Below are 17,415 nucleotides of genomic sequence, written 5' to 3'. Positions count from 1 at the left end.
AAGCTGAGGAAGCTGCACTCCTCGTGGGCAGTCAGGGCGAGATTGGAGTATCTAGTCCACCATATTCACACGAGCGCAAGCCACGCCACGTCTACTGTAAGCAGACTTGACCCCTTATGTTTGCCTGCTATTGCAAGTCTTTATGCTGAAAACTAAATCTAGAAGGTGATGCTTCAAAAGTTCTAGGACTAAGAAATTTGCACGTTAGACGCCTTTGATGCTCCAAATCCATCTCGCATAGTGACGCTGCCTGCGAGCCCTTCTGATAAGTGTCGTGAAATGGGTGGCAATGACAAGAGCCTCGTGACGTCGGTAGGATGGATCAGTTTTGCATTTCGTACAGCAAAAAGGTTAGAAAAATTGTCCCAAGTTTCATGAAAGAAGGAAGTTGCTGTGATTTTTTGTGTATACTCTTTCTCTGTTCCAGTCTCAGAACTTCAATTTCCATTGTCAACTCTCATTTATCATATAGTTCCTGTGGATGTGACTCATTTATTCACTTTTGTGCTTGCACTTTTAGAGCTACAGATAAAAAAAGATACACAAATTTGCCTATATTGCCTATAATGTAATTTTTAGTGCGCAAATGGGGATGTTTAGTGCCTTTTACAGGCGCGTAAATCAAGAACTTCTTTTTTGCTTCAAAATCCAGGCACTGGTAATCACAAGTCTGTTTGGGTCAAAATAGCACTTCATAATAATCACCGTATCATTTGCAGCTGTTAACTTTAGCTGAAATGTGATTTTCAGGATTTCTCTTCGTTTCTTGATGATATATCTGACAGTCAGGCTATTCTGATTTCTTAGTGTTTGGTGATTTTAGTTACCCAGTGTCGATTGCTCATTCTAGTTGTACCAGCAAATTTGGTGAACTAAGGCTCAAGGCCTCTTATCGCCTTAGTTTCTCGATTACCATGGCCTTCTCCAGCCAAATATATTTCCGAACTGCTCCTCCAACATGCTGGATTTGGTAATTACCATGTTTCATATGAAGGACATAATAACCGCTTCCATCGCATTAGTTGAGCCTGACAACTATAATCCAGTCTTGAACGCTATTTTTCCCCTTACCACTAATCGACAATATCTAGAGGTCAGAAATAGCTATGAGTACAGGAGAGGTGACTACTTTACAGCTGTGCAGTTTTTATGCCAATGCTGACTGGTCTCCAGTAACAAACACTGATGACATTAATATTGCCACAGCTAATCTTACCGGCTTAGTCCTTGACGGCATGGGCAAACCTATTCCAAAATGTGAAATTGAGAAAGTACCCTTGCTGGTTTTCTCAAGATGCCTCATGCGCAGATGGCTCTATGTGTCGCTATGGGCAGTACCTACTGGCACAGTAAATTTTCAGTTGTTCGTCGTTAAATGAAAAAGTTATATAGGCAGGATTTACACAAGTATGAAATTTCTGTAGAGGGTTCGCTTAATAGAAATCCTAAAATGTTCTGCAGATACGTTAAAAACAAAATGTTGTATGTGTCCGTTAGAAGGCAATGTACCTGTGACTCACTCCGTTGAAGTTGCCAATGCATTTACTACGCAGTTTGCTGAAATGGTTTGAACAAAGAAAAACTTCACCTTGCAATTTTGCAAAGTGTACATCCTGCATTCATAACTGGGTCAGATGTTCATTTTACTATAAAAGGCCTGAAAGGTAACACAAGTTGTGGTTTCGACATGATATCCAACTTCATTGTGAAAGGTTGTGCTTCAGTGTTTCCTCCCATACTAGCAACCACATTTAATTTGTCTCTTACACAATGTGTGTTCCCATCGTTATGGAAAAAATGTATTGTGGTTTTGATACTTAAATCTGGGTCGCACTATTCTTTGACAACCTATCAACCAATATCTCTGTTTTCGTTTTCTCACACACTCACCACAGTTTTGGCACTCTATGGCCGTTGTTGCCTTTGTGCCATTAAGCCCATAATATCTCTCTCGTTTTCCGAAGGCCTTCGAAAAGATAATATTCAGCATGACTTTACTACTGGTAGATTAGTAGAGACGGGTCACTCTCCATAATATGGGGCATAGAGTAGTATCAGGCTCTCACAAGTTAACACTAGTTATTTTGATTTTTCGAAAGGCTTCGGTTCGGTTTGTCACCCATTGATATTATATGCACTATGCTATTAGTAATCCGCTTTGCTCATGGTTTGCCTCTCATCTCTCTGACAGATTGAATGTTGTTCATGTCAATGTTTACTCATGCTCTTATAATGTATCCTTGGGTGTACCACAGTGGTCTTACCTTGGCCCCCTACTTTTTAACATCTTTGTGAATGACCTGCCAACTTGTGTGAAAAATTCAAATATTCTTCAATAAGCAGGCGACCTGAAGCTGTTCAGAGAAATTTCGTGCTTTAGAGATTGTGTATTGCTCCAGGATGATATTACTTATTATTGTTGAGGGGTGCTGTAATAACTTCCATGATAGGCAAGCCTGAGCGATTGGCAAGACACGTGAACAAACACAAACATGAAGGCTCAAACCAGCGAAATGTTTTGCTGATTTGAGCCTTCGTGTTTGTGTTTGTTTACGTGTCTTGCCCATCGCTCAAGCTTGCCTATCATGGAATTTATCCACCAGCTAGCCTGCATTTACGCCGTTCTGTAATAACTTACTCACACTTAATGATGGTAAGACATTCATGATTTCATTCGCAAGGAAAACTAGTTGGATTACCTGAGAATACTATCTTTCGGTTTTAACAATTCTATGTGTCGATGTTACACGCGAACTCAGCATTCATCTTGACCATTCCTTATCTTTTGTTCACCATGTCAACGAAATAACATCTGCAGCGCTGAAAAATCTTGCTCTTATTGCCCATATTTTGAAGTTAATCCTTTCCTTTATTGCCTTTTCCGTCTGTTCCTCACTTTCGTTGTACCGCATCTAGAATTTGCTTGTACCGCATGGAATTCTTTTAGACTTGGCAAGACAACAAGTGCAACAACGTTTCATCAGATTGCTCTATGATGGACACATTGGCATTTCTTCTTATTACAACTATCATCACCTACAACGAAAATTTGGTACAACAACATTGTTATATGGTTGAGCTTTTCGTGATATTTTATCCCTGAACAGAGTAGTTAATTCCCTTGCCTTGATTACCTTGGGTTAGTTCTCTTCTTGATTTTACCTATCTTCTATCCTCTTTTTCTTTTAATGTGCCATCAAAGGTACTACATCATTCCCCTATTTTTTACACCGCTAAACACAGTGAGTATACTCCACTAACATGCCTAATGACTAATTTCAGTCACCTTTATCGTCAACACGGTGTTGACATTTTTATTGGCTGTAGTTTATTTCATGTAGTGGTGTAAAACCTATTGGTTAGCTGTTTGTTGTATGATGTCTCTAACGTTCATTATTTCGTTTTAGATTATTGTACACCGTTAGGTAGACCTGTACGGGTTGTTCATGGACACTTTACAAAAATAAACATGAAACTTGGAATGAGACTCACAACCGGCATGGTGCATACTAGGTGCATGCCCTTTGGAAGTAAAGATCAAATAACTGAGTAAGCACGTAATACCTTTTCTTCATCTGGAAACATGAGCAGCATAGAGGCTGTGTATGTGTGTCCTCCTTTGTGCATTCCTTCCATTTTCAAATAAACGTTCAGTTTTAAAATCTGTTGTCTGTACTGCCTTTCCCAGCCATGATCAGTTCATGAGTTATGGCTCTTGGTGTGAACAAGTATGAGTTATACACTCATGATATTCATAATTTCTGCGAATGTGCATATGGTGCGCATGCATCCAAGGAAAGGGAACCAATGGTTGTAGAATATATATATATATATATATATATATATTAATACAGCATAAGTGCAGGCAAGCTGGTGGATAAATTCCATACTCATAGAAACCTAACCTTAGCACTTGTAAGAGCAGTACACACATACTGAGAGCTGAAGAGCTCCCCCACGTGAGTGTCTGTCATTGTTCCTAGTGCCCAAGCTTAGGTTTCTCTAAGTTTCGATATTACGTACACCTTTGATGACTAGCAAATAGTTGCCCGTGTTACACAAACGATAAGACGGAAACAACAGTCTAGTGGGTCAAGGTGATCATTGGGTGCTTGGCAAAATGCAGGACAGTGTTGGTGGCACTACTACTGCCTCCCAACCAGCCTTCTGTACTTTGCCGCACTTGGGAAGTATTCGAGCAAAAAAGAAAGAAAAACAAGTGAAGCTTAGGCTGTATCTAAAAAGTATGGAACATAAATAGATACATATACGTGTATTTAAATATTTTTATACAATGTGGGCCACTAATAAATGTCAAGCCCTGGTGCTCATACTCTCTAACTAAATCAGAGGTACTTGGTCTACTTATGTTTGCATTGACAAATAGTATACTCCCTTTCGTGCCTTTCACATCTCACAAAACTGTGGTTCAGGTTTCTGAGGAAAGCAGTTAGAGATGCAGAATACTTGCAGATCTTCCCGGATAATAGAAAGTGACCCAACTTCAAATGGCATACATTGCCGACTTAGACCAGCTCTTGGCGCCCTCCCTTATATTTAAACCGCAGCTACTAAAATGTGCCTTTTCCTCATAAAACATAACTCGTTAAAGTGTGGCATCATAAAACGAGGCTACGATAAAGCAGCCTGGAAGCACCATCAGTTTACACGGGACAACTTTTTCCTCCCATGCCAACCGATGCCACTGCTTTGGTGCCATTCTTTTCGGGACACTTTTTCCTGAATCAATTTTTCACTATCATGGAACTTCCACATCTCTCTTGGCAAGGGGCAATGTGCAGCACCTTGGATTTGGGATCTTGTGTGAATAAAGCATTAAGACCTCGACGGCAGAACAGAAGGTCCGTACCGAATAAGATGTAAGAGAGGCCACGTAAAATATTGATAGGGAGTTTTAGTACACCGGCACATTGCTAACCTTGAATTTGATAGCTTCTTTTATCGTATCGTTGCCGTATTAAAATTCCCTAAAAACTGGTTATGAGGATACTAAGCAACAATGAATAGCAAAGCGACAGTGAAGTCAGTGATTTCTGTAGAGCATTCGTTTGCATGTGTAGAGCACCTATTCAACATTGGAGGTAGTGCTTCATAATGAAAGAAAACTGGGAAGGCTATCTGATAGCAACAAATGTAAATGCAACATGTGACACACATGAAAGGAAGAACTGTGTGAGCATCTCTTCTATAGAGATTAAAAAAGAAGAGCTCTTGTTCGCATGTGATCAGCAAGAATAGATGTTTTTGTCCTCGAAAATTCATGTCCATGCGTTACTGATGACACCTTAACAAAACTGGTATTTTAGAGTGTGTGTTATCAATAACTTTTCAGCCGAGAATCTGCAGTGTTTCTGTCCCTTCTTCATTTCGTGTGGATGTGTCACTTGCTGCATTTCCATTTGTTACACTAAAAAACCAACTGCCCGGCTTCAGTACTTCAAGCCAGAGTTCGAGTTAACTCGCTACAAGTATCTCGCTACTATAAATAAGTTCCTTTTTTTGGTAACTTAACTCTCTACTTTTGCACAGTGGTAACTTCAGAGAAACTCGTTTCTTTTTTAGGTACCTTTGCCCAAGTAACTTACGTTAAGTTCCAAGTTACTTTTAACCGCTATTCACTCGTCCACATATTTTCTTGCTTTTTCTCCCTGTTTACATGTGTTGTTCTTTTTTTTTCTTTCTTTCTTTATTAGCAATACAAAACAAAAGAAAATATGTAGGGAATGGGACTGTACAGTAAACCCATGACGCAGTTCTAGATAAAAAGATAATGTAAATAACGTCACTGTCTTGTGAGGATACAGCAGGTAACCACGTTGAATACCTCAGAACTGCATTAGCTTTGGAAAACAATCAGCGTGTACCATTACCCTCGACAAATATATTGGTGTCATCCCCGTATAATATACATGTCGCATAGTTCACTATGTCGTTTACATCTATTAAGAGAAATGGGCCGAGAATTTACCGCTGTGGAATGATGATGATGATGATTCCAGTTTTTCTGGCGCATCGACAACAAAGGTCATAATGCGCCAAAACGTTGATAGCAATATGATCACCTAGCCATAGGGCTGGGTGAAGAGGCAAATGATGCGCATAAAAACCTCTAAAGTGATGTTGACCGTGGGCCTCATAATGAGGACATGAAACGAGTATGTGTATGACAGAGAGAAGTTCACCACAGTGCTCGCACTGATGAGGCTCCTCTCCACGAAGTAGAAACTCATGAGTGATGAATGTATGTCCTATGCGTAGCCTTGATAGTACAACACTCAGCAGGCGATTTGCTGAACCTTCTTTGTGTCTTTGGATGTTCGGTTTAATGAGATGGAGCTTGTTATACGTCTGGGTGTCCCAGAAGCTTTGCCAGTTTGTATAAATTGATTTCATTAATGCAGATGCAATGTCCTGTAAGGGTAATTCAAATGGGGTAACATCACTAGAAGCTGCAGCTACAGCAGCCTTGTCTGCCAATTCATTGCCCTGTATGCCAATGTGGCTGGGCACCCAGCATAAGATTACAGAATATCCTTTCTTGTTTATCGTGTGGGCTCCCTGTGGAATGCCAAAGTTTAATGGCAACATACGTGACTGTGCTTCACCAATCTGCACATACCGATATCTGCTGGTAAGTTAGCCCTAGAGGACACCACATACACCACACCTGGGAAGCTTCCTTAGTATGCCAAATCATAGATCAAATAGATCAAATGTATTTTTTTAAGTCAATAAATATTTCCATAGCCAGCAGCTTCTGATCATTGTTTTGTTTTATGTCTTCTGTTGCATTCACAAGGGCTGACTCGGTTGATTTTACTGTACAGAAACCAAACTGAAAAGCTGTCAATAACTTGCGATAATCAAGGAAATGCACTTTAGGATTAGGATTTTCTCAGTCTTGCTCAGTTCCGGAAGAATAGCTATAGGTCTGTAGTTCTGAAACCCTTGTTTACAACCTTTTTTTTTGTAGATAGGTGTGACACGTTTGCTCCTTTGGACTCTGATTTCGTTGACAAGGGTTGCCATAGGTCGTGAGAGCTGCCTGACAACTTCATTTGAGACCCGGAAACAGCCATGGAAGACGGAACTTCCATGGCTGTTAATCATCTGCTCAATTCCATGGGGATCTGTAGGAGCAACAAAAAAAAAAAGTGTTAGGTATGTTCCAACTTGATCATAAGGGTCCGGCTACAAAAGGCAACTATAGTGGTTCAAACCTGTTATTTCTAAACAGTTCAGTCCATGAACCAGCTGAATAACATGAACTTGGATCTATCGGAATGATCCATGTTATGTCTATTGCAACATTTTTTGTTATATTTCATTTTGTGTGGTACACTGAGGCAGGGGATTGCAATGCCCATGGCAGATATTTGGGATGGGTTAACATGGGCACTCTGGTGCGGAGAATGGGCAACGTGCACATGTAAATTAGACGTTCTCCTTCTACCACGGTATGGAAAACTTGCTTGCACTATGATGTTCAGAGCATTCACTGTACCACTATCTGACACTCTGCATATATTTTAACAGTAAGTGAAAGACATGCACCCTGCTGCCATAGCAAATAGCAAGCATAACCTCAATTCTTTAAACTTGCGCGCACTACCATTACTATAGCATGTAGCTTTCATCTTGCGTAGTAATCAGTTCTGGACACTTAAAATTCAAACTCCCTTTTCGGTGCAACAGGGGTGTACCTGGGGTCTTCTTGTATTTTGTACACCCTAATTACACCAACACCGAGAAGACAACCTTTTGCGCTGGGTGTTAGGGGGGTGTAGCTTGCACATAACTCCCCTGCCACACCCTATATTTCAACATCGGTGTGAAAAGGGTGTAATACCATGTCTCCTGAATTACAATTTCGTGAAATTTAAGTAATGACACATCAGTTATATATGAGGACCTCTGATGCTGGGTGAGACCTGATAAAACCTTTTGCCCTCCGACATACGTCGATACAAATCGGGTGACACCCGGAGCAACCCGTAAGCTGGGCTCGCCCGGCTTCCGAGACAGACACATCCGGAAGTATAGACACGTTTTGTTTCCTCCAATATGTTTTAGCTGCCTCACCTCGCCGACGCCGAGACATCACGTGCGCTGCGGAGCGGAACCCAGCACAAATCCTGCACCCCGCAAGTCGGCTTCACAGCCATGCACTATATGTGAGGCGAAGCCCACTTTGGGACACTGTCGTTTTGGGGCCTGAGCATTCTGCGCAAATTAACTTGTTCATTTAATTCTGGCACCTTCAGTAACCTTTACTGCAAGGCAACTTGCAGCCACCATAAGAACAGCTAAGTAAGAAAGACATGTTACAAGTGCATCCGCGCCATTTTCAGGGGATATCACGAGTTATCCCTGTTGTAATTTCATGTCATTCGCAACGGCTTCAAGTGAGCGCTGTATAATTACACAAACAGATACACGCACATAATTGGCGCGCCACTTTCCCCGGAACGATGTTTTCATAACACGAAAATACAACAATAAAACAGAAACCGAAACAGCTTAACTGCCGGCTGAGAATGGCGATGGCAGTCACCATATGGCGGTCTGATGAATATTATGGGGCACTGTTATTCATTTTGAGAAAAATGATGCTTAATTCTCTCCGCAAAGCCAAAAAAAAAAAAAGGTAGGAAATAATATTTAAAATTACCCGCTGCAAGATGCACTTCGCCTAGGGGGCTACGTGTCGCTGTGTTTTTCGTTTGGGGCGGTTATGGCGGGCGTAAGCGAAGCGTGTTGTTGTCAATTTCCTTTTTCAGCAAAACCTTTCTTGGCTGCACAACGTATTTTAGCCTACAGTGTATGTCCTCGTGATATATACAGAGTGGAGGTAGTTATTTCAGTGTCAAGGAGTTTGCACTTCCATGGAGGATCGGTGGATGATTTTAACGCAACGGCGGCATTGTTTTGGTAGGCGTCACCATTCCCCAAGTCGGCTTCACCTAGCGCACGGTTACATTAGGTGAAGCCCACTTTACAAAACTACCCACGTGGCCAGACTGTACATGAGTTTCTGCCGGGAACGGCGAAATGTAGCAATTTGGCATCAGGTGAAGCCCATTTTACGGAGCCGCTTGTGTTGCTTCGTGTCGTTTTCTCCCCTTCCTATCTTTTGTAACGTTATTTGCATTTTTATTTCGCACGATTTCTTTCTCTTTTTTTGTTTTGGACCTTCGTTTTTGTCTTTCTCTTTCTTTTTGTCTTTTCTCTTGAATTTGTAGCATGTAATGTAGTGGAACTTGCTCATATGGTGTGGTTTATTTATTTTTACTTATTTTATTTTCAAATACTGCAGGCTAACACACGCCCAAGCAGGAATGAATGTTGAAATACATATACAGCAGAAGGATATGGCGTCATAATGGTGAAAAAAAAAAGTATAATTACAGAAATCATTTATTAAACTAACTATTTACAATGTCATCAAAGAAGGTATTTATTTACCTCGTGAACGCGACCTCGTCTCCGTGAGGTCAACGTCCACCAGCTACAGTCCACCGGTGACACCACGCTGTGAAGGTCCTCAAGGGAAGGAGCATGTGAGGGCTGGGTTCGGATCCGTGAAATGTCGCAGCGATTAACAACAACAACAAAAATTCAGGAAGCAAAAATAAAAAAGGAAAGCAAACAGTGCGACATGCGCCTGTACGTCATGATTGCCGGTCAGGTGCGATCACGCGGGGCCTGGTCGTTCTGTTTGTCCGTCTGTATGTTCCAGCCTCAAGACAGCTACTTTCCAGCAAGTCTGTCAGACTGTGCATGCATCACGAACGCTGTTGCAACTGAAACTGAAACTGCAAGATGAAACTCCCCATTCCCCACCTTAAAAATAAAGCTGTTGTTGCGTACGCCGGGATGTCTCGTGTCGATGATGGCTGCTTATTGTGGATAATGTTTCTCCATCAGATTATTCATGCAGAGGAAGGGGTCCTAGCAACACCGATGGCCGTTCAGCGACTGCCACCGCATACAATCCAGGTGCCCCTGCAAGAGCGCTCGCGTCGTCCCTTTTCCTTTCCGTATGACGTCCAGTTTCACTTTCGCCCAGAGGCTTTCGATGCGCTGGGTGCTGGTGCCGGTCACGGGACACACAAGATTCACGCTGTGGTTCACTGTTGCGTGCTCCAAATTTGTGTGTGCCCCGTTTACCTCGCGGAGGTATCGTATGCACCTGTAGGCCCGCCATTCGTCTGTCGCTACTTTTGTTCGCAGTGCAACATTCCGCCGAATGAGTGGGCCAAGTGTCCTTACGTCCCTTTGCTATAAGATTTTTATGCGAAGCTTGCCCGTGCTTGAAGACACAAACCCGACAACCCATGGGCCACGGTCCATCCCGGTCCCCGTAGTTTCTCGACCGGGGCAGGCTGTCGCCTGCCTTTCCTATTGGCTTTGCACTATTGGCTTTCCGCCTGCCACGAAGCAAAGTTTAGTCTACTTTTACTTCCTGTCCTGCCCCCCCCCCTTCCGTTATCCCGGAGCTGAACTGCCGCTGCTGCACAAAGCAGACATTTCTTTGCCATACCCTGCAGGGCCATGCGTTTGGCCGTAGCATACAATAGCCAGAAAATGGCCTCTGGACATTTTCACGTTTGGGCTGTGGTCCACTTAACACACAAAAAAAAAAGAAGAAAGAAAAAGAAAAACTACCTTGATGTATCCTGGTGATGCGCCGACAAGGCAGCTGAGAGCTGTGAGAGCAGCTGAGACAGCTGTGAGAGCTACACAAAATATATTAGGGAAATTTTACTCCGGATGTTCACTGGTACACTGCACGGGCTTGACGGGCAGATATGAAATGCTTCATAATCATAGAAAGTCGATCCCCTCAATGATTCAGCAGCAACCAACCAACCACGACCATGTCATTGAGGAATTTTGGCAAGCTCAAGGATACCGATTATTGCCCACAATCCTAACTATCCACCACTGTCCACCATCTTGTACATATTAAGCGCATATTAAACTTTGAGAACTTCCGTATCATTGTCTTATGCGGCTTGTACTATTGTATCTCAGATCCCCCTCCCTCCCCTCCTGCTCAGACCTTTCTTTCTTTCTTTTTTGACTCTGCATTTTTAAAAATGATAACTAAAAGTTATAGTAACTAGTCTTGGTGAATAGCAACATCTCAGGCACCAACAAGTTGCAAGAGGTACAGACAGTAGCGGGAGCGTTCTAATGACTGACAAACAACAACTTTATTTTCGACCTTGGAGAGTGGGGAGTTTCATCGCCACAGGCGATACTCTACCCCATTGCTGGATGGAATGGGGGGAATAAAATAACGAGCCCCTTCACAATAACGATCGAAGTCCGATGGTGTCCAGAAGTGTCAGAAGAGCTTTGAGCGCAGAGCGTTGCTGGGCTGGATTGGGCCAGGGACCAAGCAATTTCGATAGGGAGAAAGGGCGAGAGTCCAGCTGACGAAGAGACTCGGAGAGTGTGGTTCGGGAAGGTTCGTAGTGAGGGCAATGAAGAAGAATGTGCTCCAGATCCTCAAGAGCACCACAGTGGCAGCAGGTGGGAGAGTCAACTTGCCTCAAGCGGTAACGCCCTAATGACTGACGTCACTGATTGTACTCGGAGTTATTGGGAAAGAGTAAGCTGTAGAACTTCGTCACCCGGGGTACTGTGCAGTGGCGCCCGGGTCCGAGATCTTGCCCCTCCCTGTTCCTACATGCTATGCATATATGAGTGTAACTATACCTGTTTTCTACAGGTGCCGTACCGGAACCTCCCGTTCCTCATCACAGTGACGACGGTGCATCGGTCTTCTGGGTAGTAAAACCCAATTTGCCGCATATGCTACGCACTGTCGATGTAGGTGGACGTCGTGCTGTTCAAAACTCAGCGGCTACGTCCTGCGCTGGTGGTCTCGGCAACAAGTCACGGTTCCGGCAAAACGCGTCGAGCCTTTCTGAGTTGACGCACACCGCCGATATCTCAAACACACTCGGGTCTACCTGGGTAGACCCGCGTCATAGGATGGCATTCGCTTGCGCGAATTCATTTCACATGACAACATGAAGGAAAACGGTAAACAGAACAGTGAAACCCCTTCCGACATATTTAAACAGAACTCGACATCCCTGGTCTGACTTACAGAGGCTACTATGGGTAGATCCAGAAACACCCAAAGTGCATGGTTGGACAAAATAACCTCATTCATATTGGTCCCTTCTCCCAGCGATACGTACAAAGTATGTTACAAAGTACAAGTGTATGTACAAAGTATTTCTTTTGTTATTTTGTGCTCAGTCCTAATGAGGCGCTGGCCCGCAAAACGCCTAGTAGAATTCCTCATCTATTCTCTGTCTTTCGCGACGCGCAGTGAACAGGAGAGGGTGAAAATACAAGGAGAGTGCGGTGACGGACAGCTCGCACGCGCGGATCGCGCGTTCATCTGAGAGGTCATTGGCTGTTTTTTTTTTAATTATTACTTTGTGTGTCAGAAAAGTGCGCCAAAAAGAAAACCGCGCTTCTTTTTGTCTCACGCTAGTTATTACGCTTACACAGAACCAGGATCGAGTTTTAATCACGCCATTGTAGATCATCAAAGAAAGTGATCTATCTGCACGGGAGGTATGTAAATGCTCTTAGACATCGGGTAGTTTACATTCACCGGCAACTTCACCCCGCACATGTTTCGTTCTTCCTCGAATGTGGTCTCCGTCAGTCAGACCAGAGATCTCGAGTTCGGTTCGATTATGTCGGAAGAGGTTTCACTGTTCTGGTTACCACTTTTCTCGCACGTTGTCATGTCAACTGAATTTATTCGAGCGAATGCCGTCCCATGTATATATTTAATTATAGGGATGGCTACCCGGGTAGATGCAAGTATTTTCGAAATCACGGCGATATGCGTCAACCTGGAAAGGCTCGACGGGTTCTGTCTGGAGCATGGTCTGCTACAGAGGCCACCAGCGCAGGACGTAGCCGCTGATTTACGAACTGGACGACGTCCCCCTACCTCGACAGTGTGGGGCATATGCGGCCAGTTGGGATTTAATCCCCAGATGGCAAACTGCGGAGGCACCGTTGTTACTATGATGAGAGGCGGGAGGCCTCAGTTCCGGCGCGGCACCTGTAGAAAACAGGTACGTAGCTATACCCATATACACATACGTGTATAGCATATGTAGTAGTCGGGTACGTGTAGTAGTAGTAGTAGTAGTACGTGTAGCATGTACGTGTAGTAGTCGGGTGAAGGTCTGCTCTACGGTATTAGCAGTGCAAAATATGTATGCTTTGGGAACTGAGCCAGAACTGACGTTGCGATTATGTTTTGTTAGCCCCATGGTCAAACTACACGTTTATCCAACGTTGCGAAAGTCACACAACAACGAATGCAGTATATGCTGATTGCTCTTGTACCCCTCAATATTTGTCCCGGGAACCACACGTCATTGTCATGCAAGACCGTTGCAGTGCGGATGTGACAACACCGGATATAGTGGAGGAATCTGCTTCTCGATTGTTTTGAGACCTGGTAAAAATAGTGCTAGCTGGCAAATTCCGAGCGCTCGGAAAACGGCACGAACATGCGAGACTGCTTCATTTTGACCGAGCGAACATGATTGCTCGAGATCTGGCAAAAAAAAAAAAGTTGCTACGAAATGACCAAACGAATTCGCCATAAGCTGGGATGCACGAAGTGAAAATAGCTTTTCCTTTGTTCATTTGCGGTGGAGATCAAACTTAAATGCCTAATAATGAAAAGACAAATGTCAGAAGCATTGAAAAAGCTAACAGGCTGCTGGCTGAGGAAGTTAATGACTTGGGAACAAGCGCCAGCAAGGCAATATTCCAAAAATAAACGATGACAATCACAATATATTTATTTACTTCATTTATCTGCACTGTCACGTCTACAGAACAACACTGCTGTATTTTACTTTCCTGTAGGCCCCACACTGTCCGATACAGCGTGTTTCACCTAACGTGATGAAAAATTCTAAAAGTCGATGTACTCACTGGAGGATTGACTGTAGGGATCTTCGGAAATTACTTTCTGGGAACTTTTACCTCTATTTAGGAAGGCTTTAGGAAGGCGAGTTGAATTGAGAGAAAGGGAAAGAAACGTAAAACAAGAAGCGGGGACACTTCTTCCTCTAGACGCACATGTCGTGCGCGCTTCTTTGTGAAAATCAAGCAGGCGGGGCTAACGCGTAATTTCCACTTATTTTTTCGACTATTTCTGTTGCGATGTTGTGCATAGTTTCTGTTGGGTCCGTGGTTATCCGTAGAGGACTTCATATTTTTGTATAATAATTTAATTTTAATTAATATAAGTTCAATTTAAAAAAAATATAATCGATTAAAAATTGTCCAAAGCCTTCCTAAATGGTGGCAAAAGTTCCTAGAAGGTAACTGCTTAAAGAAATTTTTAAAGTAATTAATTTTATGTAGGGTCTGCGCCGATATTTTATGATTTGGTGTTTTACATTGTCAAATGCAACGTTGATGTTGCAGATTTCTTTCATATTTTGAGTTTGGGAGGTTTACCGCTGTCTTTTATATTACTCAGCGCCTGAATCACAACCTGTGATGTGAAGGGAAAACCTGAGCTGCTCGTTTTGGAGCACATTGCTGCTGCAGAAAATCTTTCGGCACACCTATACAAATTCCATCCCTACTCCTTTTCAATGTTGCACAGAATACAGCCCTAGAATGGATGAACACAGGTATTGTTACACACTGGATTGACAGATACTTTTATCACTCGCTCTGCACAAGTTGAATAGAAACTTCGTCCATGTTTGTCTCTCAATACCATACAGGCTGTAACCCTATACAGTGGTGGCCAATTCCCACGATGATGACATCCATGACCTTGACCTCCTTGACTTCCTTTCATGACCTTCCATTGCGAAAGGAATTGCGAAAAGCATACAGCAGCTGTAACATGTAATACGTAAAACCCTCCTCGTGAAACATGAATGCCTGCAAGTGGAAAGAGTATGTTGTTTAATGGCCACTAAGCTTGTTGTGCGCCTAGAAGAGCAGATATTTTTGTGGAAGCATTCAAAGTGAACTTATTTTGGCGAGTGTACCTTGTTTCACATGTGTATCCCTTGGCAACCGCCTGTATCACTGTCCCAGTAAACCATTCATATCCAACGTAGTTCAACTCTACCAAACTCGTGGCGCTGTCGAACATTATGTCGTCATTTGTTTACAAACAGGTAGAGGTATATTGCACTGTTCCCGATTCACTTCCCGGTCCCGTCCACTTTTGTTGCAATAAAGCGTAACTATAACACAACTAATAACACACTAATGCTTCACGTAAGCATTTTGAAAATATGGAAGTAGGATTGCGGGGACGTTCGTTAGGCCTAAAGTTTTGGATTAAAATTCATCTGCATAGCTCACACACAATTCTTAGTTCGTTTCACACACAACCGTGGAGAGGAACATTTACATTGTTTGCTGCAGGATGCATTCTTGCTTGCCACAAACGGAAATGGATTCTTCGAGAAGCACAACCACGAGCACCAATGTATGCACATCGTACATCCCTCTCCAAAGCGGTAGAGTGGATTGTGGTGGCGGTAGCTTGCGCCCCCTTGCCTAATAAAGTGTTAGGTAAGCGGTGGAAACTGATAACTTTATGTGTACTCGTATGTCATAAACTTACCAACACATTTTGCGATCACGTAATCGACGCATATGGCACAATCGACGTCTTCATAGTACACAAGCAAACCCGAATGAACCGAAGGTTTTGGCGGTTAAGTGCATATGGGACTTTTACGATCGAAGAATGGACTACGGAGGCCATCTTCAGTCATTTTGTGTACAAAACGATCAGAGAGTTGGTGTGAAAAAGATATCAGGAATATATCAGCGATTCTCAGAAGAGTGTGTGCTGTACATTCCCTTTCTCGACCAAGTCCAGAAATATCTATGTTCCAACACAGAATTCTATCACCACTGCTGCACATGTACTCACGCATAACACTAGGATCAAGGAAGAAATTCACTGTACGTAATGCAAAATAAACAATTCTTATTCATGATTAAAACAGTCAGGGATGTCCAAGGGATGTTCACAGGATGTTGAAATTTTAGAAGGTCTGCGACGTATATGGAATCATATCACGGATGTCCACTGGACGTGCGGACAACATTGCGATATTCGTGACGTTCGCGACCTATTCTGGACATCCATGGGATATTAGTGGTTTGCTGGTCTACTAGCCGCGAAAGTAATAATCTCTATGCGTAACGTCCGTCAAACAACAGTGGAATTCGATCACTTTTATAGCTCCATTCAGCAGCTAATCACGTTATAGAAAATAGCTTGAATTAAAAACACGGCATTTGGCTAGAAGGAATGTGAGGAACGTCGTCGGTTATACCATGGCTCTTCAGATACACGGGTTAATTGCAAACAAGCACCCCCCCCCCCCTTATAGGTGTATCATGGCCCAATATACATAAGCAACGTGGCTCAACAGCCTGTATCTCAGTATACGCTCTGGCCATTTCGTCAACAGAGACCATTGTGAATGCTCTGGTCTCCCTTGAGATCCGCGTTCGTGGTGGAGGGACAAAAAGGGAGCCTGCTCTTCTTATTAGGGTAAAGCACATGCAGTATCATGGTCAGCATTGATGGACCGTGCGCCAGAGTGTGGCTGAACACTGGGGGGGGGGCGCACTACATTTCCTGAATTTTTGCCCTCTTGTTGATGTTCGAGGCATTTATTTGAGCACACACACACACACATGATCACAAACCTGTAAGAAGTATAGTGGCACATAATACATATGCAAATACTTATGTACTTTACATACATATTAGAGTGGTGCTGTCATCTGAGATATGTATAAACTAAAAGTAAGCGCAAGTTTGGACATGCTCGCACGATGTCCCACATACGTCCATATATCCTAAAAAGACGTCCTCGGGATATTCATAGGATCTACAAATGACTAAGTAGTGCTAGTTCATAGTAGGTGTTGTGGATGTAAATGAGCTCTGTGGCAAAATCCGTAGGATATTCCAACGTCCAAAATGGGATATCCCGTAGATGTTTTCTGGATATATGTGGTTTGCTGGGTTGGCAGTAGTCATACTGCCTTTTAGTACAAGGGCACGAATTCAGTGAACCCAGCAGTATTTATTCTCTTGTCGTGTAAGTACTCGTAGTCCAAAGGTGTTAGTGCCAAAAGCCTCATTTCCTCTTGGGATTTTTGCCTAAAATTGTATTTTAACGGGATAAACAGGCAATGATTTTTGAAAATGCATTCTTCTTTCCTTTCCTGCCTTTCTCTTTTGGGGGTCGTATGCTTGTCCTGCAATAGCACATCTGTTCTCCAGGTTTCTGAGCTGCATGTGAAAGTTGCAAAGGGGATTGGCTTAGTGGG

The 17,415-nt window shown here is 43.0% G+C and overlaps 1 protein-coding gene across 3 annotated transcripts in view; it reads right to left on the bottom strand.

Moving 5' to 3' along the window:
* Nucleotides 1–14,688: 14,688 nt before the first annotated feature.
* LOC135369816 (phospholipid scramblase 1-like) overlaps nucleotides 14,689–17,415 on the bottom strand; it is a 92,078-nt gene continuing 89,351 nt past the window's right edge. Inside the window, exon 7 of one of the 3 annotated variants that reach the window (XM_064603357.1) lies at nucleotides 14,689–14,940. In XM_064603357.1, the coding sequence (XP_064459427.1) occupies nucleotides 14,896–14,940 (45 nt within the window). In that variant the 3' untranslated portion in view covers nucleotides 14,689–14,895. Of the gene's footprint in view, nucleotides 14,986–17,415 lie in introns of all 3 variants that reach the window. The other 2 variants (XM_064603358.1, XM_064603356.1) reach the window with 2 other exon arrangements.

Source organism: Ornithodoros turicata, chromosome 10 (assembly GCF_037126465.1).
Source record: "Ornithodoros turicata isolate Travis chromosome 10, ASM3712646v1, whole genome shotgun sequence".
In the NCBI taxonomy this organism is placed as follows: domain Eukaryota; kingdom Metazoa; phylum Arthropoda; class Arachnida; order Ixodida; family Argasidae; genus Ornithodoros; species Ornithodoros turicata.
Note: the sequence above shows the minus strand (reverse complement) of the source record. Positions and strands in the feature narration are given on the sequence as shown.